The 24,261-nt window shown below is 44.3% G+C and overlaps 1 protein-coding gene across 2 annotated transcripts in view; it reads left to right on the forward strand.

Moving 5' to 3' along the window:
* The window catches only part of acad11 (acyl-CoA dehydrogenase family, member 11), a 90,815-nt gene that overhangs the window by 3,043 nt on the left and 63,511 nt on the right, over nucleotides 1–24,261 (forward strand). Inside the window, exons 4-12 of one of the 2 annotated variants that reach the window (XM_084326465.1) lie at nucleotides 216–377; nucleotides 5,486–5,650; nucleotides 6,490–6,631; nucleotides 8,922–9,043; nucleotides 14,525–14,631; nucleotides 15,478–15,646; nucleotides 16,531–16,608; nucleotides 17,509–17,647; nucleotides 18,979–19,086. In XM_084326465.1, the coding sequence (XP_084182591.1) occupies nucleotides 216–377; nucleotides 5,486–5,650; nucleotides 6,490–6,631; nucleotides 8,922–9,043; nucleotides 14,525–14,631; nucleotides 15,478–15,646; nucleotides 16,531–16,608; nucleotides 17,509–17,647; nucleotides 18,979–19,086 (1,192 nt within the window). The remainder of the gene's footprint in view (nucleotides 1–215; nucleotides 378–5,485; nucleotides 5,651–6,489; nucleotides 6,632–8,921; nucleotides 9,044–14,524; nucleotides 14,632–15,477; nucleotides 15,647–16,530; nucleotides 16,609–17,508; nucleotides 17,648–18,978; nucleotides 19,087–24,261) is intronic. The other variant, XM_084326466.1, reaches the window with a different exon arrangement.

The raw sequence follows: 24,261 nt of genomic DNA on the forward strand, positions 1-24,261 counted from the left end.
TTGTTGTTGCTGCTGCTTCTGCTGCTGTCTGAAATTGTATACTGTATGTGTATGTGTAGTAACGTCTGGGTCTGCTTACATGTATTATTGTAATACGTCTGTAATGGTCCGTTTATGTTCCTCCTCTGTTTTTAAGCTCTGTTTTGTACATTATAATTAAAATTCAGTCTACTGAAACATGGCAAATAAAGTAAACTTGAAACTTGAACTTGCAGGGGCGTATATTCCGAGATCTTCGGCTCCCAGGAGTGAGTGCTGCGGAGCGGGCTGCTCTGTATGTGGCTGCTGTGGAGGTGTTGGCTTCACTCCACTCTCTGGACCTGGCAGGCCTGGACCTGGAAGGATATGGCAGAGGACCGGGCTACTGCAAGAGACAGGTGGGCTGGCCGTAGTCTGTTTGTGTAGTTCTCTTTCTTCCAGTATGGCTGCCTGTAACCATTGGTAACCACTTTAGAAATAACATGCCTAATTTCCTATTGTTGCCCATTACTGTTCTACTGTGACTTGTTTACAATATCCAGAAATAAGATAGATAGATGGATAGATGGATGGATGGATGGATGGATGGATGGATGGATGGATGGATGGATGGATGGATGGATGACCTCAGGGGGGAATAATTTTCCACAGTACTGTACTGTAGGTGCGTTTACCACAAGACATACATAATATACACAATATATACAAAATACAGGATGCAAATCAAATAAAATGTATTTGTAAGGCCCGACAACACACGTTAATGTCCCTATGGGCCGGACACATCTTCTTTAAACAAGTCAAGAAGAAACATCACAATAAGTCAAGAAACAAAACAAGAACACCATAAGGTCCAACAAATTTAAAATAAATGCAAAATAAATTAATGCAATGCAAACACTCCCAGACATACCCCACGCGAAGGTAAGGAAAAACTCACTAAAACCTAGCAATAGGAAAAAATGCACCACAGGCAATGTGGAGGAGAGAAACCTTAGAAGGGCCAATTCAAGGGGGGATCTCCCTTCTTAGATGTCGGTGATAGTAGTGTTGCAGACGGACAGTTGGTAAGCATGCACTCATGTGTGTAGTGAAACACAGATGAGTGCATGCAATAGCAACTTAACATTTAGAAAAATTTAAGGTAGAGCTGATAGCGATAGCAACTGAACATTTTGAAAGATTAAAGATAGAGCTGATAGCGGATCTATTTGAGGCACATGTACAGGAACACTTAATTACAGGGGTCACACAGCAGAGATAAAGACATGGATTGACACTCTATATACCATAGACTGGATTTCATGTAACTTAAGAGGTTACTTGTTAAAAGCTTGTATGGCCGTGGGAACAAAGCTCTTGCTAGAACAGGCCTTTCTGCACATGGGTAGTCTATACCTATGACCAGAAGGAAGGTCTTTCTGCACATGGGTAGTCTATACCTACAGCCAGAAGGAAGGTCTTTCTACACATGGGTAGTCTATACCTACAGCCAGAAGGAAGGTCTTTCTGCACATGGGTTAGTCTATACCTACAGCCAGAAGGAAGGTCTTTCTGCACATGGGTTAGTCTATACCTACAGCCATAAGGAAGGTCTTTCTGCACATGGGTTAGTCTATACCTAGTAATATTAGTATTAATGTAATGTACAGTGATACAGGTATAAAGACACTATGATAGTAGCCATACTGATCAGCAGTGTAACTAGTAAGAGTAGGTAGTGGTACAGATATAGGTATAGTATCTACATATATGTAAAAAAGATTGTATGCAGGTATGTAAAGACATATGTGTATATATATACTATATATATTGGTACCATACAGAAGAACTGTCTCAATAATGCTACGGTACAGGAGGAAAAGAAGATGGGTTTGGACAGACGGATGTCTTTGTTTGGACAGACGGATGTCTTCGTTTATGGATGGCTGTGAGTCTCTATTGACAACATTTGTAAATATCCATGGTGTGCTGGTTGAAGCTGAGGTTAGTCTCCAGTGTGATGCCAAGATATCTGAAGGACTCCACCACCTCTACCCTCTCTCCTTTGATGGTGAGACTGGGATGGACCAGTGTTTTGAAGGGGGGGGCATATTGGAGGGGATCCAAGAATGGTGATACATGTGGAAGGATGATGTTTTGCACCAGTTTCTCTAAGCATTTCATAATAAGCTTAGAGCTACAGGCCTGTAATGGTTTAGCTGTGAAGGGTGTGTTTCTTCAGGATGATAGTTGATGTCTTCCATATAATATAGTTCAAGTGCAGAGGGATAAAGTGGGCAATTCATCAAGTTTCAATTTCAGTTATGATTTTGTTTACATGAAATTATCATGAAAACAAGGTAATTGAGATAAAACCATTATTGTGCCGCATTAGATTGCCCCCCCCCCCCCCCCCCCCCCACGTCCGAACAGTAGTGGTGTTGAGGGAGGAGGGAGCCACAACGTTTCTCCAGTTATCTTGAAACGTCTCTGGTAACTGATGACAGAAAGGCAGCCTTTGGTCGAGAAGACATGTAAAGCAAATTTGACGTCATATGATGTTCTCAAAACAATGAGTAATCGTGTTTAATAATTGTGATTTCAATATCAATCTAAATAATTGTGATTATGAATGAATTAATCATTACATTTATATAGCGCTTTTCTAGACACTCAAAGCACTCCCCACAATGTAGGGTGGAAATTGCCTCCTTCACCCAACCTTGGGTTTTTTGCCTTAAACAAGCAGCCCTAAGAGGGATCTGAGGAAGAGAGAGAGAAGGATGGCTGTTAATTGCAAGCCGCAGTTTTTCAGGACCCGACCTGGGATTCCATCTGGCCCCCGGGAGCCTTATTTAAGTTTGCACCTAATAAATTGGTGGCAGACATCCTGCCTGGTTAGGAGAGACTCATAATCCAGCTCATGGAAGGGCAACGAGTCCAGGACACCATGCTGAGAAACCAGAGGTATCAAATCAGGTGTAGAAATAGTTTAGATTGTTGGCAAAGGTGATGGGGTCTGGTGCACAGGTGGTCTGCTTGTCCAGTGAGATTCCTGACTGAAAGGCTTGTCTGGTGTTCATAATTTGCGAATTCCTGTTCCAGTTTGGCCATAAAAATGTCATTCGAATGAGACGCTAAACCGAGGTCCTGCCTGAATCTCGTCGTTAAAGAACCCAGGACGCCTATCGCAAAGAGTAGGGGGTTCCCCGATGTTCCTGGCCAAATTCCCAATCAAGTCTCTGACATCAAGGCCACCTAATCCCCTTCCCCTTAATTGGCTGACATCAATCCCTGTCTCCTGAGCCGTTCAGCCATTGTGTAGTGTGATGTGTGCCTGGTGCCAGTGTATGGCAGCCATTGAGCCTGCGTAGGAGGCAATTTCCACCCTACATTGTGGGGAGCGCTTTGAGTGTCTAGAAAAGCACTATATAAATGTAATGAATTATTATTATTATTATTATTAAAGTATAATGTAATAGTTTTAAGTGCGTTAAGTCCAAGGCATGTTTTTTCTTGTTGAAAAGATGTTTGATTTGTAGGGTGGTCCAGGGTTTTGAGTCTGGGTATATGCTGATAGTCCTTACTAGTATCAAAGTATCCATACAGAATGGGATATTGCTAGTGATGACCAAGGTCTGCTCATCCAGCGCTCCATCAAAGAAAGGAAATGTCTTGATGTGATAGAACACATACTGTAGCAACCTTTGTTTTGCACATTGTCTTTCATTGCCATGTACAAAACAATGGTTGTTATGTTCCAGGCAGCCATTTTGAACCGCCAAACATTCCACTAGGGCTGACCTCGACTAGTCGAATAGTCAACTAATCGATCGAAAGGAATCGTAGTCGACTGCCAACCTCTTAGTCTAATGCAAATATCTTTAATATTTATTATTTATTTTATAATTTTTTTTATCATTCTTTCCAAAAGCAAAGAGGCCTAGAAGTGTGGCTAACGCTAATGGCGCGCATACCAGCGAGGCTAACTGCCTAAGAAAACGGGCACAGAGGCACTGAAACAGGATTTCCCTCGTCTAATGAACACACTAGACAAATATCAAGATGTATCCATCAGTGGACCAATTGCATGCTTTCGCAGAGGACAATAAGCCTTCAGTCGAGTCTGACCCCTTCAGACATTAAGCACCCCCTACAGCCCAAATGGAATAGTAAACAATATTACTACTATTATTTTTTGCATTCGGGGGCGGGGGGTAGTCGACTATCGGCAAATTTTGGCCAATCAAAGTCGACTATACAAATCCTTAGTCGGGGACAGGCCTACATTCCATGCAAGGCCTTTTCAATGTCCCCTTTCAACAGCCAGTTGAGCCACGCTAGAGGTGTCTCATTCTGACTCACCTCTCAAGGTGTCCACCTGGACAACACACTAGAGGTGTCTCATTCTGACTCGCCTCTCAAGGTGTCCACCTGGACAACACACTAGAGGTGTCTCATTCTGACTCGTCTCTCAAGGTGTCCACCTGGACAACACACTAGAGGTGTCTCATTCTGACTCACCTCTCAAGGTGTCCACCTGGACAACACACTAGAGGTGTCTCATTCTGACTCACCTCTCAAGGTGTCCACCTGGACAACACACTAGAGGTGTCTCATTCTGACTCGCCTCTCAAGGTGTCCACCTGGACAACACACTAGAGGTGTCTCATTCTGACTCGTCTCTCAAGGTGTCCACCTGGACGCCTCTATACTTTAGGCAACTGGCTTGTCCTTCCGCGTTCCCGTTTTGCGCTCTGATTGGCCACGCACGTTTCTGGTCATGTGACATGTGCGCCAATCGTGGGACGGCAAGTTTTTGCACGGTTAAGCTTAGGCACTCTTTCGAAGTTGGTTAAGGTTAGAGTTTGTCTTAGAGCATGGCGAGTTTGCAGGCTGTTCGACGCGGAAATGGGCAAAGACACAGCTCGTCGCGCTATTGGGCGCACATGTCACATGACCAGAAACGTGCATGGCCAATCAGAGCTCAAAACGGGAACGTGGAAGGACAAGCCAGTTGCCTAAAGCATAGACGCCACCTGGACAACACACTAGAGGTGTCTCATTCTGACTCGTATCGCAAGGTGTCCACCTGGACTCATTATGACTCGCCTCCCCGTCTCTCAAGGTGTCCACCTGGACTCATTCTGACTCGCCTCCCCGTCTCTCAAGATGTCCACCTGGACTCATTCTGACTCGCCTCCCTGTCTCTCAAGGTGTCCACCTGGACTCATTATGACTCGCCTCCCCGTCTCTCAAGGTGTCCACTTGGACTCATTATGACCCGCCTCCCCGTCTCTCAAGGTGTCCACCTGGACTCATTCTGACCCGCCTCCCCGTCTCTCAAGGTGTCCACCTGGACTCATTCTGACTCGACTCCCCGTCTCTCAAGGTGTCCACCTGGACTCATTATGACCCGCCTCCCCATCTCTCAAGGTGTCCACCTGGACTCATTATGACCCGCCTCCCCGTCTCTCAAGGTGTCCACCTGGACTCATTATGACCCGCCTCCCCATCTCTCAAGGTGTCCACCTGGACAAGGCAGTACCTGTCGGCGGCGCACAAGGACATCCCAGCCATGGACCAACTCTCTGATTGGCTGAAGGCCAACTTGCCAGCCAATGATAACGAGGTCGCCCTCGTCCACGGAGATTTCCGAGTGGACAACCTGGTGTTCCATCCGACAGAGGTAGGACTTCCATGATACAGAAATCAGGGTATCTGCAGGGTATGATAAAGTCGTAACAATTATTTAATTCAGGGCGGCTAGGTGGTGTAGTGGGCAAGGCGCTCGCCACCAATGCATTAAATTACATTTTCACAGGTATTACATTTTGGGCTGTCGGGAGACAAAATAATATTGAATATATTAAAGAAACACGACCAACATTTTTGGAAATTAGCTTCCCGTCTTCTCCAGAGAGAGACAAGAAGATAGATACCAGTTTCCTCTCTGTGCATTCAGTAGAAAGTTATCTGGCTGCATGTTAGCCTAGCTTAGCACAATCAATGGAATCGGACACGGCCGGTTAGCCTAGGGCATTGTCCAACTAACACCTCTCCCGAAGGCTAACTGGCCATGTCCGTTTCCATTCATTGTGCTAAGCTAGGCTAACATGCAGCCAGATAGCTACTGAACGCACAGAGAGGAAACTGGTATCTATCTTCTTGTCTCTCTCTGGAGAAGACAGTAAGCTAATTTCCCAAAATGTTGGCGTGTTCCTTTAAATGTTTTTGTATTCAAGTCATTGTTTTCTTGCGGGGCTACTGGGAGCTTGGTGCGTCTAACGAGAGCTTGTATGGAATGCATGATAATTTAAATTGGTACAGCCACCAGTTCAGTGTCACTGTTTTTATAATTGTTTTTGCTAGTATGGTCGTGAAATTTGAGCTCCATTTAGCTCTAAGTGGTATTAAAAAGAAAGTCTTAAATTTAAACCCTGAGAAACACTTACTCGCACTTTTAACAATCTGTATGGCTTCAGTCCAGCACGTTTCACGTTGGCATCATGTGCGTTGGGTCCCCAGGCTCGAGTGCTGGCAGTGCTGGACTGGGAGCTGGGCACCACGGGGCAGCCCCTGGCCGACCTGGCCTACTTCCTGCTGCCCCACCACTGGCCCAGCAGCTTCAGCGTGATCAGCACCATGGGCAGCTGTAAAGGAATAGAAGGTGAGAGAAGAGACGGAGGTGATACCAGGGGAGGCACCTGTCGTGATACCGTCTGGCGGTCCATACCGGCCTGTTGTGCGACTAAAAGAGCACGGGCGGAATCGGTGCGTTGTATTTTCATAGCTGATATTTTTTACGGCTTAAAAAGTGTATATTTATATTTTCTGTGGTCTTTCTACAGGGAGTGTGTTGCTTTATACAAGTGCACTCTGTAATAATACTGATGAGGAGTACAAATACATTTCAGTTCATTTATTTTTTTACTTTTGAAATATTTAACAAGGTCACATACAAAATTAATGCTCACTTTTATTAAGAAAAGGAAAACGAAAAAATAATAATCAAAAATATACAATAAAGATAGATGAAAGAACATGAAAGAAAATTATTTCTGTTAATTTCTTCTTTGCTACTGTACTAAAATGGTCAATATGGACAGCGGATTTATTTTTTATATCTGTATTACAAGTAAACCAGTATTATAAGTAAAACATACTGGTGCATCCCTACTAATAATACTGATAAATAATGGGTAATACACAATTAATGTTTGTGAATTAATGAATGAATTAATTAATTGGAGAGATGTGGACTAGCTCTCTGACTGTGGTTGAATTAGAGAGATGAGGACTAGCTCTCCGACTGTGGTTGAATTAGAGAGATGAGGACTAGTTCTCTGACTGGTTGAATTAGAGAGATGAGGACTAGCTCTCTGACTGGTTGAATTAGAGAGATGAGGACTAGCTCTCTGACTGGTTGAATTAGAGAGATGAGGACTAGCTCTCTGACTGGTTGAATTAGAGATATGAGGACTAGCTCTCTGACTGGTTGAATTAGAGAGATGAGGACTAGCTCTCTGACTGGTTGAATTAGAGAGATGAGGACTAGCTCTCTGACTGTGGTTGAATTAGAGATATGAGGACTAGTTCTCTGACTGTGGTTGAAGTGGAGAGGTGAGGACTAGTTCTCTGACTGTGGTTGAATTAGAGAGATGAGGACTAGCTCTCTGACTGGTTGAATTAGAGTCGAGGTGTGGACTAGCTCTCTGACTGTGGTTGAAGTGGAGAGGTGAGGACTAGTTCTCTGACTGTGGTTGAAGTGGAGAGATGAGGACTAGCTCTCTGACTGTGGTTGAAGTGGAGAGGTGAGGACTAGCTCTCTGACTGTGGTTGAAGTGGAGAGGTGTGGACTAGCTCTCTGACTGTGGTTGAAGTGGAGAGGTGTGGACTAGCTCTCTGACTGTGGTTGAAGTGGAGAGGTGAGGACTAGCTCTCTGACTGTGGTTGAAGTGGAGAGGTGAGGACTAGCTCTCTGACTGTGGTTGAAGTGGAGAGGTGTGGACTAGCTCTCTGACTGTGGTTGAATTAGAGAGGTGAGGACTAGTTTACTACAAGCGGTGCAAGGGGAAGGCTAAGAGAATTATTAAGGACTCGAGCCACCCGAACAACTGCCTCTTTGAACTGCTGCGGTCAGGCAAGCGATACCGGAGTCTTAAGGCGAGCACAGAAAGACTCAGAAGAAGCTTCTATCCCCAGGCCATCAGGCTGCTAAACGAACAATAATCGCTAAACGAACAATAATCACTATGCAACAACCATCAAATGCACACAGCACACACACCCACACGCACACACTCACTCAAACAAACAACACACTGCAGCACCCACTCTCCACACTTTAGATCACACAAACACACTTACACTTTATATTTATTGATAAAGGATTTGCACTACAACTCGTACACCTACTGTGAATTGTACCTAAATTGCACCTCGTCCCATTTCTCCATTTCTGCCTTGCACTATATAGTATTGTATATAGTATTGTATATTAGTACACTCGTCCCATTTCTCCATTTCTGCCTTGCACTATATAGTATTGTATATAGTATTGTATATTAGTACACTGCACAGTATTGTATATTGTATGGTAACTACGTCTATTCTGCATCGAACATTGTACATATGTCTAAACTGAACACTGTGACCTTTTTTTTACTTCTAATTTTACTATGTTTTTATTTCATACTTATCTTGTCTTGCACAGTCTCTGGAGCGCAACAGTAAGAAGCATTTTGTACAAAAGTATTCTGTACTTCTGTATGACAACTATTAAAGAAACTTGAAACTTGAAACTTGAGTTCTCTGACTGTGGTTGAATTAGAGTCGAGGTGTGGACTAGTTCTCTGACTGTGGTTGAAGTGGAGAGGTGTGGACTACTGTAGTTATCTGACTGTGGTTGTTGTTCCCTTGTTCTCTCCTCGTCTGAAACACGGTCCCTTAACGACTAGGCATCCCTGCTCCAGAGGACCTGATCTCCATCTACTGCCGGTGCCGTGGGATCCCGCCTGCTCTGCCTCCGCTGAACTTCTACCTGGCCCTGTCCGTCTTCAAGTTTGCAGGGATTGCACAGGTTTGTCCCTTTGTATAATATATATATATATATATATATATATATATATATATATATATATATATATATATATATATATATATATATATATATATATATATATTAATGATATATAATAGGACTCTTTGGTTTGTCCCTGTATTTGCATGTACATTATACAGGACACACATTATATTATATTAGATTAAAATGTATTGTCATTATACAGCACAAGTACAGTACAACGAAAAGAGGTTTGTAGTAGTCGTACTGGCCAGCAGCGTAACTAGTAAGAGTAGGTAAGGGACTTGTACAGATATAGTTATAGTATCTACAGATACAGTACCAGTCAAAGGTTTGGACACACCTTCTCATTCAGTTCAATGAGAAAGTGTGTCCAAACCTTTGACTGGTACTGTATGTAAAAAGGATTATATGCAGGTATGTACAGACAGATGTGGATTGATATATATATACGGTAAGAATATATATATATATATATATATATATATATATATATATATATATATATATATATATATATATATATATATATATATATATATATATACAGCATTATTGTACATGCTATCATACAGAGTTATATGGGTTATATGCAGGTGTATAAGTAGGTATATAGAAGAATTATATGCAGGTATATTCAGACATATATATATATTAGAGCTGGGCCGTGCTGCGTCTGCGCTAACGCTATACTAGTATCGCGCGATAATATAATTAACGCATTAATCTAATTTTTTTTTTTTTTTTTTTTACATTTTTTTTTACCTTTATTTACCCAGGGTAGGTTCGCTGAGCACAGATGCTCTTTTTCAGGAACGCCCTGCTTCACATTCACACAGTTCCATTCACACCTGGGAGCTGCCCAGTACAACCACAGTTGACACCATTGGCCACTTAGCAACTCCACTGGAGCAGTTGATTCAAGCCATGTCACATAGTTCAAGTTTGAAATGATTCTTTCTGTTTTGCTCCTGAGAGTGCTAGATACTGTACTGTACTGGTAATATTATTTATTTGTGTTAACTTCTGAATAAAACAACTTATTAAACACAAGTACATCTTATTGAACATTATTTTGATATTTCATTACCAATTATCATAGCAAAACAGCTTTTTCAAACAGTCTGTAATGCATTTTGGAAACGGGAGATGGGCTCATGGTGTAATGGGCCACCTGGCCTGAGAAACATAAGGAGGAAAGAAAAAGTAAGGACTTACTTCTGGTAATTATTTGGGTAGAACACACATATTTTGAATGCCTTCGGCAGGTTTTTTTTAAATTTTTTTAGCCATTTTAATCTAGATTAATCTAGATTAAATCCAGGATTGCAGATAGATTAATCTAGATTAAAAAAATTAATCTATGCCCACCTCTAATATATATATATATAAATGTATATATACGGTATATATATAATGTGTGGGTATAAAGAAGGAAGATATATTTCCTACAACAGCCTTCGAAGGGATCGACCACAACATTTTAACGTCTAAACTTGTGTGCTATGGTTTTAAATCCTCTGCAATCCAATGGGTTAGGAATTACCTGACGGCCAGGTCGCAGAGAGTTTATTTTAATGGGGCTCTATCGAGCAGTAGGGCCCTGGACTGCGGGGTTCCACAAGGGTGTTGCTTAGGACCCCTCTTATTCTAAATCTTTACAAATGACATGCCGTTTGCAATTAGTAGAGCTAATTTGACATTGTATGCCGACGATTCCACTATTTATTATACGGCTGAAACATGTACAGAGTTTAGTCAGGTTCTGTCTAGTGATCTGAGCATTATATATAACTGGATAAAATCAAATAAACTTATACTTAATTTATCAAAAACAAGGTGCATAATTCTCAGATCTATGATAGACTATCACACAATCCCAAATAGAATTTACAGATTGAGGGTCAAACCATACAACAAGTAAAGACTGTGAAGCTTTTAGGACTCTGGCTTGATGGTGCATTGTCTTGGTCCGATCACATCAACAAGGTGGTTGCCAAAATGGGCAGAGCGGTTGCAGTCATACTGAAGTGCTCACCTTATCTCACATCAGTGCTGTTTGGTCAAGTTGTTTGCGCCATGGTTTTATGTTATTTAGACTACTGATCTGTAGTATGGTCATCTGCATCCAATGGTCTACTCATAAAACTACAAGTAGCTCAAAACAAGGCAGCTAGACTGGTCCTAGGCTGCTCACCTAGGGCTAGTGTAGTTGACATGCATGCACGTCTCTGCATGGCTCAGTGTTAAGGTACGATTATCTGCTAACTTAATTACATATTTTCATAGTTATTCAAACTCAAACTCCTAAGTTCCTTCATAATTGCATTGTGTACAGCGCAAGTAATAATAATATCTTATCTTAAATTTATATAGCGCCTTTCAGGAGACCCAAGGCGCTTAAAAGCTAAGGGAGGGGGACAGGGAACAACGTAACAACAAAATATTAATCAAAAGGAAAGAAAGAAAATGAAAGAAAAAAGGGGAAATCAGGCAGTCATTTACAAATTTAGTGAAAAGGTGGGTTTTGAGTTGGGATTTGAAAGAGTGCAGGGATGTAGCACTACGGATGTTTGGAGGGAGTGAGTTCCAGAGGGTGGGTGCGGCCACAGAGAAGGCTCTGGGACCAACAGTCCGCATGTTGGTGGTGGGGATGGAGAGGAGACCGGAGTCAGAGGACCGCAGCCTCCGGGGCGGGATGTAGGGATGGAGGAGGTCCGCTAGGTACCGGGGGGCAAGGGAGTGAAGGGCTTTGTAGGTGATGAGGAGGATCTTGAAATTGATGCAGGACTTGACTGGAAGCCAGTGGAGGTGGATGAGGGTGGGGGTGATGTGGTGCCAGGACTGGGTGCGGGTGAGAACCCTGGCAGCAGAATTTGACATATTGTAGCCTGTTCCGGGCATTACTGGGTAGCCCTATGAGGACAGAGTTTGCGTTGTCAAGACGGGAGGTGACGAAAGCGTGGATGAGAGTCTCTGCTACGGAGTCGGGGAGAGATGGCCGGAGTCGGGAAATGTTCCTGAGATGGAAAAAGGCTGATTTGGTTATTGTTTTGATATGGGAATGAAAGGAGAGGGTGGAGTCCAGTATGACGCCCAGGTTGCGAACTTCTGGGGAAGGGTGGATTAGGCAGCCGTCCACTTCAAGGAGGAGGTCTCCAACCTTCCGGAGCAGTGACTGCTTGGCCACAACCATGAGCTCAGTTTTCTTGCTATTTAGCTTCAGGAAATTACTCACACACACAGGAAAGTACTCACACACATTCCACCAGAGAGGCAAGTGGTGGATTGATTAATTTACCTCTACCTAAGTCTAATTGTATGAAAATGGCAGTATTTTATAGGGCGATAGTATCCTGGAACTGTCTTCCCAGCGATGTTCAAAACATCAAAGAAAAGGCTAGTTTTAAAATAAATCTTAAACACTATTTACACTCACACACAATTTAGTCTGATTGATTGAAAATGTTATTAACAGATTGCAGAATGGGTACAATATAGTACCCAGTGTCTGGCAGCGTGGCTACATGAGTAGAGCATGATCGGAAGATCACCGGTTCGAGCCCCGGTTAAAGCTGCTGTCGGAAAGTGGTGTTGTTGTCCAGCAGGGGGCACTCTGTCCTCTGGACTTGTCAGTAACAATGCCCCTGTTACGGTGATAGGGACGCGTGTAGCTTTATGCCAAGCAAGCAGTGCAAAAATTTACCGTAGTGGCATGCAGTAATGCGCCTTTCATTTTCCGCCGCCCAGCGCCCAGGTCGCGCGGAAATAGGCTGTCTATTGCCATTCTCTTTGACAAACTCTAACCTTAACCAGCTCCTTAACAACGCCTAAACTTAACCGTTCTAACCTTAACCAACTCCGAAACAATGCCTAACCTTAACCTTAATCATAACCATGCCTAACCTTAACCATAGAAATTATATTGCCATTCTCTTTGACAAACTCTAACCTTAACCAGCTCCTTAACAGCGCCTAAACTTAACCGTTCTAACCTTAACCAACTCCGAAACAATGCCTAACCTTAATCGGCGAAAGAATACACGTTAAAAAAAAATCACGTTAAAAAATATTTTCGATGGGATTCGAACTCGCCAGCAAACAAGCCATAGGATCCACAGCCATGTGTCCTTGCCGATTGAGCTAGTGGTAGATACTGAAAATGGGGCGGTGACTTATATATATTGAGCTCCGCTCGTGTCGCATGCGCGGGCACCTCGCGCGAGCACGCCGGCGCACGCACGCACCTGAGCGAGCACGCCGCCGCCGGTGCACGCACGGTAGCATTTGTCTGAAAAGAAGGGCGCTTTACCGCACTAGCGTGCGGTGACGAATGCGGAAGCATTTTTGCACTGCTTGCTTGGCATTAACGTACAGGCGATAGGGACACTGTGCCGTCATTCGGATGAAACGCTAAACCGAGGTCCTGACTGAATTCGGTCGTTAAAGAACCCAGGACGCCTATCGTAAAGAGTAGGGGGTTCCCCGACGTTCCTGGCCAAATTCCCAATCAGGTCTCTGACATCAAGGCCACCTAATCATCCCTTCCCCTTCATTTACTGATATCAATCCCTTGTGATGTGTGCCGGGTGCCATTGTATGGTAGCCATTGAGCTTGCGTAGCCCAAGGTTGGGTGCTACGCTACCAGTGGTGGTGAAGGAGGCAATTCCCACGCTACAAGCGCTTAGAGTGTCTAGAAAAACAGAAAAGCGCTATATAAATGCAATTAATTATTATTATTAGTACGGCTCAATACACACAATTGTTAGGGGATGCAGACCAGAGAAAGACTTTCGTCTTGTTTACATCAGGGTCCCCCATTTTCAATTCATGATACAGCACAGCTTGAATACATGCACACCCTGATACATTTTTTTATTTGTTCTAACTGGATTTTATCTCTTGTTTTTCATCTCCTGTTTTACATTTCTTTTATTCTATGATACATGTTTTTTCTCTATTCTATGATTAATTTTCTTTGTGATATATGCTTTTTTTATCGGTGTATGTTATCTTGTGTGTGTATGTTGTTGGACCCCAGGAAGACTAGCTGCCACTAAGGCGTCAGCTAATGGGGATCCGTTTAAATAAACAAATAAACCAGTCGCCACTGACTCTGACATAGGCTCTGTTAAACGCCTAAAGCTCCTCCCACAAACAGCTCTTCAAAAACAGCACATGAGCGGACGAGGACATTCCATCTCTTCTAACCTCTGCTTCTCACGTTCGTTTCCTCTGCCTTGCATCTCTGACGTCTCACTGTGGAATCGAGGATGACACAAGTCAAGTCGAGTCAAGTCAAGTGTTCATGTCAAGTGTCCCTTTTATTAATCCCCTTGGGGGAGATTCAGGTTTCATAGCAGCACAGGGAGGGCCTGAGGGGACATGTGAGGAAATGAGCACGCGTCTAGAAACATTTAGGATGGACCCAGATGTCTTGTGTTCCATTCTTCTCCTGTTTCCCTTGCTTCCATCAGGGAGTGTACGCTCGCCACCTCCTGGGGAACGCCAGTGCACCTAATGCCGCTCTGTTCGGTCAGTGTGTGGAGCCCTTGGCACAGTTTGCTCTGCAGCTCGCTCAGAGGTTGGTTTCTCCCTTACAGTCATAATACGTACACTCTTCTCAAATATACTGATATTCACCCATTATCATCTATCTGTGTTTTCGTGTCATGGGATCTGTTGATTATTGGGAATCGTGAATTGGGAAACATGTTATTTTCCACATCTAAGCAGATATCACGTTATATATAATGTTACAATACACTACTCCATTCTATTATATAAGTAAGGGATAATGTATAGCTACGAGGTCATTGTCGCAAAATAATTGACCGACATAGAGTTTAAAATACAGAGGCGCCTCGCCGAGGTGTTTTAAACGTCAGTGAAGGTCAATTATTTTGCGACAATGACCGAGTATAGCTATACATTATCCTGCTTATTACATGGCTAACTTACTAACAATATACCTAATTCATTTTACACCATCGACAAGACGAGATCAAATGCAGACGCAGTTGTTCTGTGGCTCTGTCAGCCCAAATAAAGTGATTATTATTATCGCCGGCAGCCCGGCAGGTGTCTGATTGCACTGAAACAGTGTGTGTCAGTGGGCTTGATTACTCCAGCTGCGAAAAACAATAATCACCGGTGTTTATCGAAAAAGAAAGACCGCTGTCGGGGGCTATTGACCAATCACAATCAAGCATTTCGGCGAATGTTAAAACGCCATGTAATAATATGCATTAACTATTGATGGTACAGCACTGTATAATTGTCATGAATCAGTAACATGCATTCTTGCAGTGGTATTAGCACAGTTGCACGGGAATAAATAGCAGAGGTTCTAAATCTTGTGTGACGGTACAACATGCGTTGATTCCGATCACATCCAGCTCTCTAGCAGCTGTGTGCATCCCGTCCCCAGCTGTCCCTCGCCTGTGTCACCTCCCCCCAGGTCCCTCCCAGACCCGGCGGAAGTGAAGACTTCTGTCAAAGGGGCGGAAGACAGGCTGTTCCACCAGACAGCCGCAGGCCAGGCCGTCCTCCAACAAGTCAAAGACTTCATGAGACAACATGTTCTTCCTGCTCAGAAGGTCGGTGTCCTGGACGGTCCATGCAGATGTCCCTGTGTGTACATTTACATTTAGTCATTTAGCTGAAGTTTTTATCCAAAGCGACTTACAAGTTCTGTGCAACAAGTCGGCAGGAAGGGTACAACTCTGGCAACTAAGAGTAAGTAACATGGTTCGTCAAACAGTGTCGAACTTGAGTGCTACAGTCTTGAGTGCATAGTAGTATAGACATATTAGCATAGTAGGTAGTCATATAGGCATGGTAGATTACTTAGTACAAGTTAGTAGCAAAGTGCATAATAGTAAAACAGTACGAAGGTTAGTATTTTTCTTCAATTTCAGATATTGATTGAAGAAGTGTGTTTTTAGTCAACGGCAGAAAGTTGGGTGGGTCAGGGACGAAGCCACGACTACATTCTCCACTGTGATCGAAAGGTCTGGCAGCAGGGAGGATTTGACTAGTAGTAGTAGCTCAGTAGCTCCATTTGCTTAGGTTCAGTTTGAGGTGATTGGTCGTTATCCAGGCGGAACATTTACACACATTTACATTTAGTCATTTAGCTGACGCTTTTATCCAAAGTTCTGTACGACAAGTCAGCAGGAAGGGTACAACTCTTTCAGCTGAGTAACAATGAGTATACAGACCCTCATATGCACCTTTGTTTACACTAGTTTTAACTTTTTTCTCATATTTTTATATTCAGATAACATGCTATTGCCTATATATTTGTCCTTCTACTATTACCCTGCCCATACCTGTACCTCCCCTCCCCCCTCCCCTATGCTGCTACGAGCCCGAATTTCCCCAAGGGGATCAATAAAGGAATACCTTATTATTTTCACAGTTGCTACATATACTATGTGGGAAAGTAAAAATGAAAAAATAACTCTTTTGTTTGCCCCAGGAAGTAGCAGAGTACTACTCCCAACACGCTCATTCCCCACAGAGATGGCACACCCCCCAGGTCATAGAGGAGCTGAAGGTGAGGACTGGATTGTACTTCTATGCCATCTGCCTCGCGGCCTCACGTGCGCCACCGGGTCTCGATCTGGCTGTCATTGGGTCTCACTTGGTGCGGTTGTGTGTTGTTCGTGCCTCGACTAGACCCTCGTGAGACGAGGCCTAGCCCCCGGGGTCTGGCCTCTATCGGATCCACTGACTCACTTAGAATGTTTACTGTGGGAGAAATGGGAATCGTTCCAAATCAGAGTGCTCTTCTAGGGCTGCTCGATGATGGCACAAATCGTAAAAAACACGATTATTTTGATTGATATTGAAATCACGATCATTAAACATGGCTACTCAATGATTTGAGGACATCTTACGACGACGGCTGAATTTGTTTCACCGTTCTTCTCGACCAAATGCCGCCTTTTTGTCATCTTCTACAATTTACCAAAGATGTTTCAAAATAACTGGAGAAACGTGTGCCGTGGCTCCCTCCTCGCTCTCTCAACACCAGCTGAGACTACTGTGGGGTGGAGGGGCGGGGTCTGCTGCGTTTACAAGACCAGACTAAATGAGAGCAACGCAGCATGCGGCACAATAGTCGTTTTATCTCATTTTATCTTGTTTTCATGATCGTGGGAAGCCAAAATCAATCATATTTGAAATTGATTGCTTGATACTTGGTACGAGACTTCCTAGAATGTACGTGTGCGTGCAACTGTGTGTGTGAATGTGTGTTTGTGCATGTGTGTACATTGACGTGTGTGTGTGTGTGTGTGTGTGTGTGTGTGTGTGTGTGTGTGTGTGTGTGTGTGTGTGTGTGTGTGTGTGTGTGTGTGTGTGTGTGTGTGTGTGTGTGTGTGTGTGTGTGTGTGTGTGTGTGTGTGTGTGTGTGTGTGTGTGTGTGTGTGTGTGTGTGTGTGTGTGTGTCCAGGTGAAGGCCAGAGCGGCGGGTCTGTGGAACCTGTTCCTGCCTGCGGTCAGCGGCCTCAGTCAGCTGGACTACGCCTACATCGCAGAGGAGACTGGCCACTGTATCTACGCCCCAGAGGTCTTCAACTGCCAGGCCCCTGGTAAAAACACACCCCAGTCATCCCTAGTGAGATTAATATTGTAAACGGGTGTCCCATCCGAGCTCCGGGGGAGGGTCATCAAAGAGAAGCAGGCTATTCTCGGTCCTCGCTCCACAATGGTGGAACGAACTTCCCACCACACAGATGAAACCTGCCAATTTTTTTGCCGTTGACTAAAAACACAACTTTTCAAACAATATCTGAAATGAGAAAAACTACAATCATGCGCTTTGCTACTAAATAATCGTCCTTGCCTATATTACTACATACTATGCTAATATGTTTTACTACTATGCACTCAAGACTGTAGCACTCAAGTTCAACGCTGTTTGACGAACATTGCAAGAGTTGTACCCTTCCTGCTGACCTGTTGTACAGAACTTGTAAGTCGCTTTGGATAAAAGTGTCAGCTAAATGACAAAATGCAAATTACAGGCAACCAGCACCTGCTAACGGGGTCGGACCCTTTAGCTCAGCTGGTTAGTGCGGCCGCCTGTGGATCCTATGGTCCCAGGTTCAAATCCGCTCATTTACATTGGTGGCAGCGGTGGGATCTCACTGTCCTGTGGATCTGTATCCAGGTTCACGTAGCACCTCTCGGCGGGGGATGACGACTGGAAACTACTAACGAGTCAGTCGCAGTCAACCAGCACCTGCTAACGGGTCTGGTGCTTAGCAGGGCGGCCGCCAGTGGATCCTATGGCCCCAGGTTATAATCTGCTCTGTTACAATATGTTACAGATAGGACCATAACATTAAAACACCTTGGAATGCAATACACCTGGGAACAATATCTTATGTGACATTTGTTTAAGGGATGATTTAAGACCCTTAGAAAAGGAGCTATTACATTTAAGAAGGTCGTATAATTATTTAGTTTTTTCCACCTGTGTTTTCGACTCTGACGTGGCGGTAGCAATAGCGAGATTAAATAATAACAATGATAAAAAGTATTTTTTAGGCGGCTGGGTGGCACAGCAGACTAAGCGCTCGTCACCAACGCAAGAGACACTGGTATCGAATCCGGCTGTCAGCGTTGCCTCCGGCTTGGCTGGCCGTCATACTGGCTCGACTGCCAATTGTGTTAGTATGAACGACCAGCCAAGCTGATAGCAATGCGGAGAGCTGGGCTCGAACCCAGCGTCTCCTGCATTGGTGGCGAGCGCCTTGCCCCACTACACCACCTAGCCGCCCGATTTTTTTTAATTTCTTTTCTCACATTCTGGCAAACATAATATGAAATATGTGAAAAGCATCTGGTTTCCAAACCGAGCATAGCTGTGGCTTCGTGATGTTTATGATGTTTAAGCCGGTCCGTGTTTGTTACTCAGATACAGGAAACATGGAGGTGCTCCACATGTTTGGCAGTGAGGAGCAGAAGAGAGAGTGGCTGGAGCCTCTGCTTCGAGGAGATATCAGATCCTGCTTCTGCATGACAGGTACTTACGTCCCAGACGACGTCTCACTGCAGTCAGTCATATAGACAAACTAGAAAGGTGCGCTCTGTAGAGTGTAAATCTCTACCAGGTAGCAGCCACACATTTATTCTCTCTCACTCACAGAGCAAACACCTACAATATATAATAAATGCAGACTATTACACTATTACACCATCACACTATTACACTGTTACACAGTACACTATGACACACCATTACACGGTTACACACTATTAAATGGTAAGGCATGGAAAAGTGATGAGGTCACCAAAATCAATAGGCTAATATCTCTAGGGGTTTGTGCACCACAAACTTGAAAAGATTAGAATAAAGGGTATTCAAGATAAACTAATTCTAAAAGTGTAGGCTTGGTCTGATGGTGGCACTAGAGGAGAGGTCATGGCGTCACCAATATAGTTTATCCTACCGCTGTCATGAATGTGCACAACCAATATTAGACTAATCTGCCTTGCCGTTTGTGAGATATAGCTGCAGACAGAAATACAGACGGACACATCCAACCAATTGTATAATACATTTTATTTTCTATTAAAAATATAGTATATGATGAAACAAAATGAATAAGCAGAAAAACATCCTAACAATATATTATCACTGGCTGTGGGATATGCAAACGAATCCAATCATACGTTCATGTCAAGTCAAGCACATGTGGGCAAACAACACCCTCTGGAAGCCAGGTCCATTCAACTCCAGCTCAATATAGTTCACAACATTTATAGGGCGCCCAATTATCTTACAAATAATTTTCAGTGGAATAGAGACATGCATACCCATAACACCAGAGCCAGCATCGCCGACCTGTGTATTCCAAGGTTCAAAACAAATATGGGCAAACGTTCTTTTAAATTCTGGGGAGCCAGGCGGCTGGGTGGCGCAGCGGAGATTGCGCTCGTCACCAATGTGAATCCAGGTGTCAGCATTGCCTCCGGCTTGGGCCAGCCGTCATACTAACTCATTTGGCTGAGTTAGCGGGAGGGAAGTTGATGGGTGGTAATCTGGCGTTGTGGACAGCGACTCCTACATGTCAGGTCATGGCGCCTGCACAGCTAAAGACAGGAAGTGGTGAAGGCAGCGTGACCTCCCACGCGTTACACTTCACCGATGAGAGTCCGCGCTGTCAGGTGAAAAGAGAGCCGCTGGCTGTCTCCGCATGTGTCGGAGGAAGCATGTGGTAGACCTCAGGGCTCCCTAGACCGACCAGTAGGGGGCACATGCGCACAACGACCAGGTAGGGGAGCGGGGAATTGGCATAATGACTGAATTGGGATGGGAGGAAAAAGCACAGAAAAATCAGGCGGAGAAAAAGAGGATTAAAAAAAATATATGAATTCTGGGGAGCCACAAATTGGAATTTGCTACCTTCAGAGCTAAAATGCATTAGTAGCCGACACAATTGTAAGAAAAAAAAGTCAAATCATGGCTCCTCCACAATGTTAGAAATTAGATTTTAAAATCTATGAAAATGTCTGATACATTGTTGTCTGTGGCTACGTTGTACTGCACTTAAATTTTGCACTTCTATGTAGTTTGTCATATTGTTACTTGTGGTCATGTTTTTTTATTGCTTTTCTGTCTGAGACCAAGGGCCACAATGGAAATAAGTCTTGACTTTTTTGTGTTTCATCCTTGATGTTTTCTGGAATCTTGAATTTAAAAAAAAATGTAATTCAATCAAATCAGTGGGCGGCTAAGTGGCGCAGTGGGCAAGGCGCTCGCCACTAATGAAGGAGATGCTGGGTTCGAGCCCAGCTCTCGGTATTGCTACCAGCTTGGCTGGTCGTTCATACTAACGCAATTGGCAGTGTTAGGGGTGGGAAGCTGGTGGGTGGGGATCGGACGTTGTGGACAGCGACTCCTACAGGTCGGTTGGTGCGCCTGCGCAGCAGAATCAGGAAGCAACGGGGGCGGCGTGTCCCTCCCACGCAGACCCCCGCCGCTGAGAGATCGCGCTGTGCGGCTGCCTCCTCGTGTACCGGAGGGGACACGTGATGCAAGGCTTCATCCACATTGCAGCCGGCCAGTGGGAGGCATGGCCTAACAGCGTTCGAGACAGGGGAGGGTAGAATTGGACGATATGAAATTGGGATGGGAGAAAAATAGAAAATGGGAGAAAAAGTTGATCAAAACTTTTTTTTTATCAAATCAAGTGTTCCTTTATTGATCCCCTTGGGGACATTCAGGTATCATAGCAGCACAGGGAGGAGGGAGGGCAGGTACAGGCAGGGGGACAGAAAAATAATAGAGTAGAATAGAATAGTAATAGAATGGCAATACACTATAGGCAATGTATACTTTATTGATAATAGTATACATAGTACCGGAGAGAGTCCGTGCAGTGTTTAGTAGTTGGGAGTCAAACAGTTAAACAATCTCAACAGTTCCAAGGCGATTAGTGGTGTGTCGTGGTGGCATGAATCTATGGATGAATGTGCTCCTCATCTTGGCTAGCTCCTCATAGAGTGGGTGGGAGGGGTTTTTCCTTTATAGCGTCCATCTTTTTCTTCATTCTCAGTCACCACCTCTAGTTCGACCAGTTTGTCTCCCACTACAGAATGTGTGTGTCTGTGTAGCATTTATAGAAGCACTTAATAATCTTTCACTCATTTGCACAACATTTACATTTACATTTAGTCATTTAGCTGACGCTTTTATCCAAAGCGACTTACAAGTTCTGTACGACAAGCCATCAGGAAGGGCACAACTCTATCAGCTGAGCAACAATGTTCATCAAAGTGTTGAGTGCTACAGTGTAGGTTAGTTTATTAGGACAAGTGCATGACAGTACGGTTAGTTAGGGTTAGATTTTTTTTTTTTTTTTTTTTTTTTTTTTTTTTTAATTCAGATAATGGTTGAAGAAGTGCGTCTTTAGTCGACGGCGAAAGATTGGACGTGATTCGGCTGTCCTAACTGGGGTGGGTAGTTCATTCCACCATTGTGGGGCAAGGACTGAGAATAGGCGACTTCTCTTTGATGACCCTCCCGGAGCTTGGATAGGAGTAGGTCTGAGGCGGCCAGAAGATGCAGAGCGTAGGGGTCTTGAGGGTGTGTAGTTAGAGACCATTGACCGGAGGTAGGCGGGAGCGGTTCCCTTTGCCGCACGGTATGCTAGGTCGAGGGCCTTGAAGCGGATTCGTGCAGCAATGGGGAGCCAGTGCAGGTCCCTAAGAAGTGGGGTGACATGGGCCGACTTCGGTAGGTTTGAGATCAGGCGGGCCGCTGCGTTCTGAATGAGTTGAAGAGGCTTAGTGGCAGTGGCCGGGAGGCCAGCGAGCAGTGCATTGCAGTAGTCGAGGCGGGAGATGACTGTTGATTGGACGAGGAGTTGGGTGGCTTCTTTTGTCAGGAAGGGGCGTATCCTTCTGACGTTGCTCAGGAGGAATCGGCAGGTTCTGGTCGTCGCTGCGATGTGAGCAGAGAAGTTCAACTGGTCGTCGAGGACAACACCAAGGTTCTTGGCGGTCGGGGACGCAGTCACAGCTGCATTCTCGACTGTGATTGAAAGGTCGGTTAGGGGGGAGGATTTGGCCGGCAGGTGGAGCAATTCTGTTTTGCTTAGGTTCAGTTTGAGGTGGTTGGACGTCATCCAGGCTGAGATGTCGGACAGACAGGCACAAGCAGTAGTAGGACCCACTGATGCACACAGTTGCTAGGTAGTGTCAGAGTGCATCCATCACAGTGTCTGGAGTGGTTTTACTTTCCAACATTCCTACAATTGCTGTGACATTCCTCTTAATTGTTCAGGTTACCTGCCATTGCTACAGACTGATTTATATAGTTCTATAGTACAGACTATCTCTAAGTGAGGCTTATCTGAAAATCGACAATCGATAATTTATGTCCCGTCCTGTCCTGGTCTGCATCCTGCTCTGTCCCGGTCTCCCCCTGCCCCTTGTGTTTACACTCCGGCCCAGGCAGATGTCCCTCTTGTATCCTTTGTTAGTCATCATTCATTACCCCCAGCTGTTTCCTAGGTGTAAATCTTCCCCTTGTATATTTATGTTGTCTGCCCCAGTTAGTCCTATTGGTTGTTTTCCCTGCCTGTTCCTGCCATGCCTGGTGCGTTCACACCAGCCTTGTTTAGCCCGGTTGAATTGAGTGTTTAGTTTAGTTTACTCAGTTTATTTGATCAGGGACAGTGCATATAAATCAACAGTTATACATTTATAAATTAATACAAATAAAAAACTGTAAATATGCCAACATTAGCAGGGTTGCTAGTTTTCAGTTGTAGTCCCTGGGCTAGATGTTTATCACATAACCACATAATCACAATCAGGACAGTCAAGCTAGTGGGCAAGCATACGGAGGCTGGGCAGCTGGACTGCGACGTGCCTTGCTAATGGTCATGGTCACAGACCTGATTTTGTAACAGCCATGATTTGAGTGTGTGTGTGAGGGTATTAGTACTGCGGATGTGTGGTGGGATGGTGTTCCAGAACTCTGCAGCTCTGATCGAGAAGGCTGATTTGCTAAATGCGCTTTTTCTCCCTGGGATGATGAAATTTCCCTCTAGGACTGTTCTGGTGAACCTGCTGCTTTCTGTTCAAAACTGAGAGAGGTGGTGGGGCTAGACCGTGTTGGATTTCAGGCTGGCATCTTTTAGTTTCAGCATGTTTTCCCAGTTTAGCAGGGCATGTTTTTGGAGGATGGTAAAGTGGTGGTGGCGAAAGGGTTTCTTGTCCAACACCTTCAGGGCCTGTTTATGAACTGAATGAATTGGTGTCAATGTGGTTTTGCAGGTCTGATACCAGCTGGTTACCAGCTGGTTATGCAGTATGTCAGATGGGACATAATTACTGAGTTGAAGTAACGTTTGGCTGTTTCCATGTTGAGGCAGTCTCGGATGTATTTAAAGTTGGCTATGTTAAATTTTACGGCCTGTGTGACTTTTTTTTACCTGTTTTTTGAAGGTGAGGTTTGAGTCCAAGTTTATTCTGAGGTATTTAAAATCTTTGACTACTTCAAGCCTCTCCTTTGCTGCAAACACGTCTGGGTCAGGTGTTACAGATGATCTTTTTTCGAAGAACATGCAGACTGTTTTCTTTGCGTTGAGGTGGAGACCGTTTTCTGAGAGCCATTTTACTATGCGTGCCATTATTGCGTTCAGTTTGTGTGCTGCCTGGGTTTTATTGTTTGTGTGCACGTAAACCA

Source organism: Notolepis coatsorum (assembly GCF_963971535.1).
Source record: "Notolepis coatsorum genome assembly, chromosome: 12".
NCBI classification, from domain to species: Eukaryota; Metazoa; Chordata; class Actinopteri; order Aulopiformes; family Paralepididae; genus Notolepis; species Notolepis coatsorum.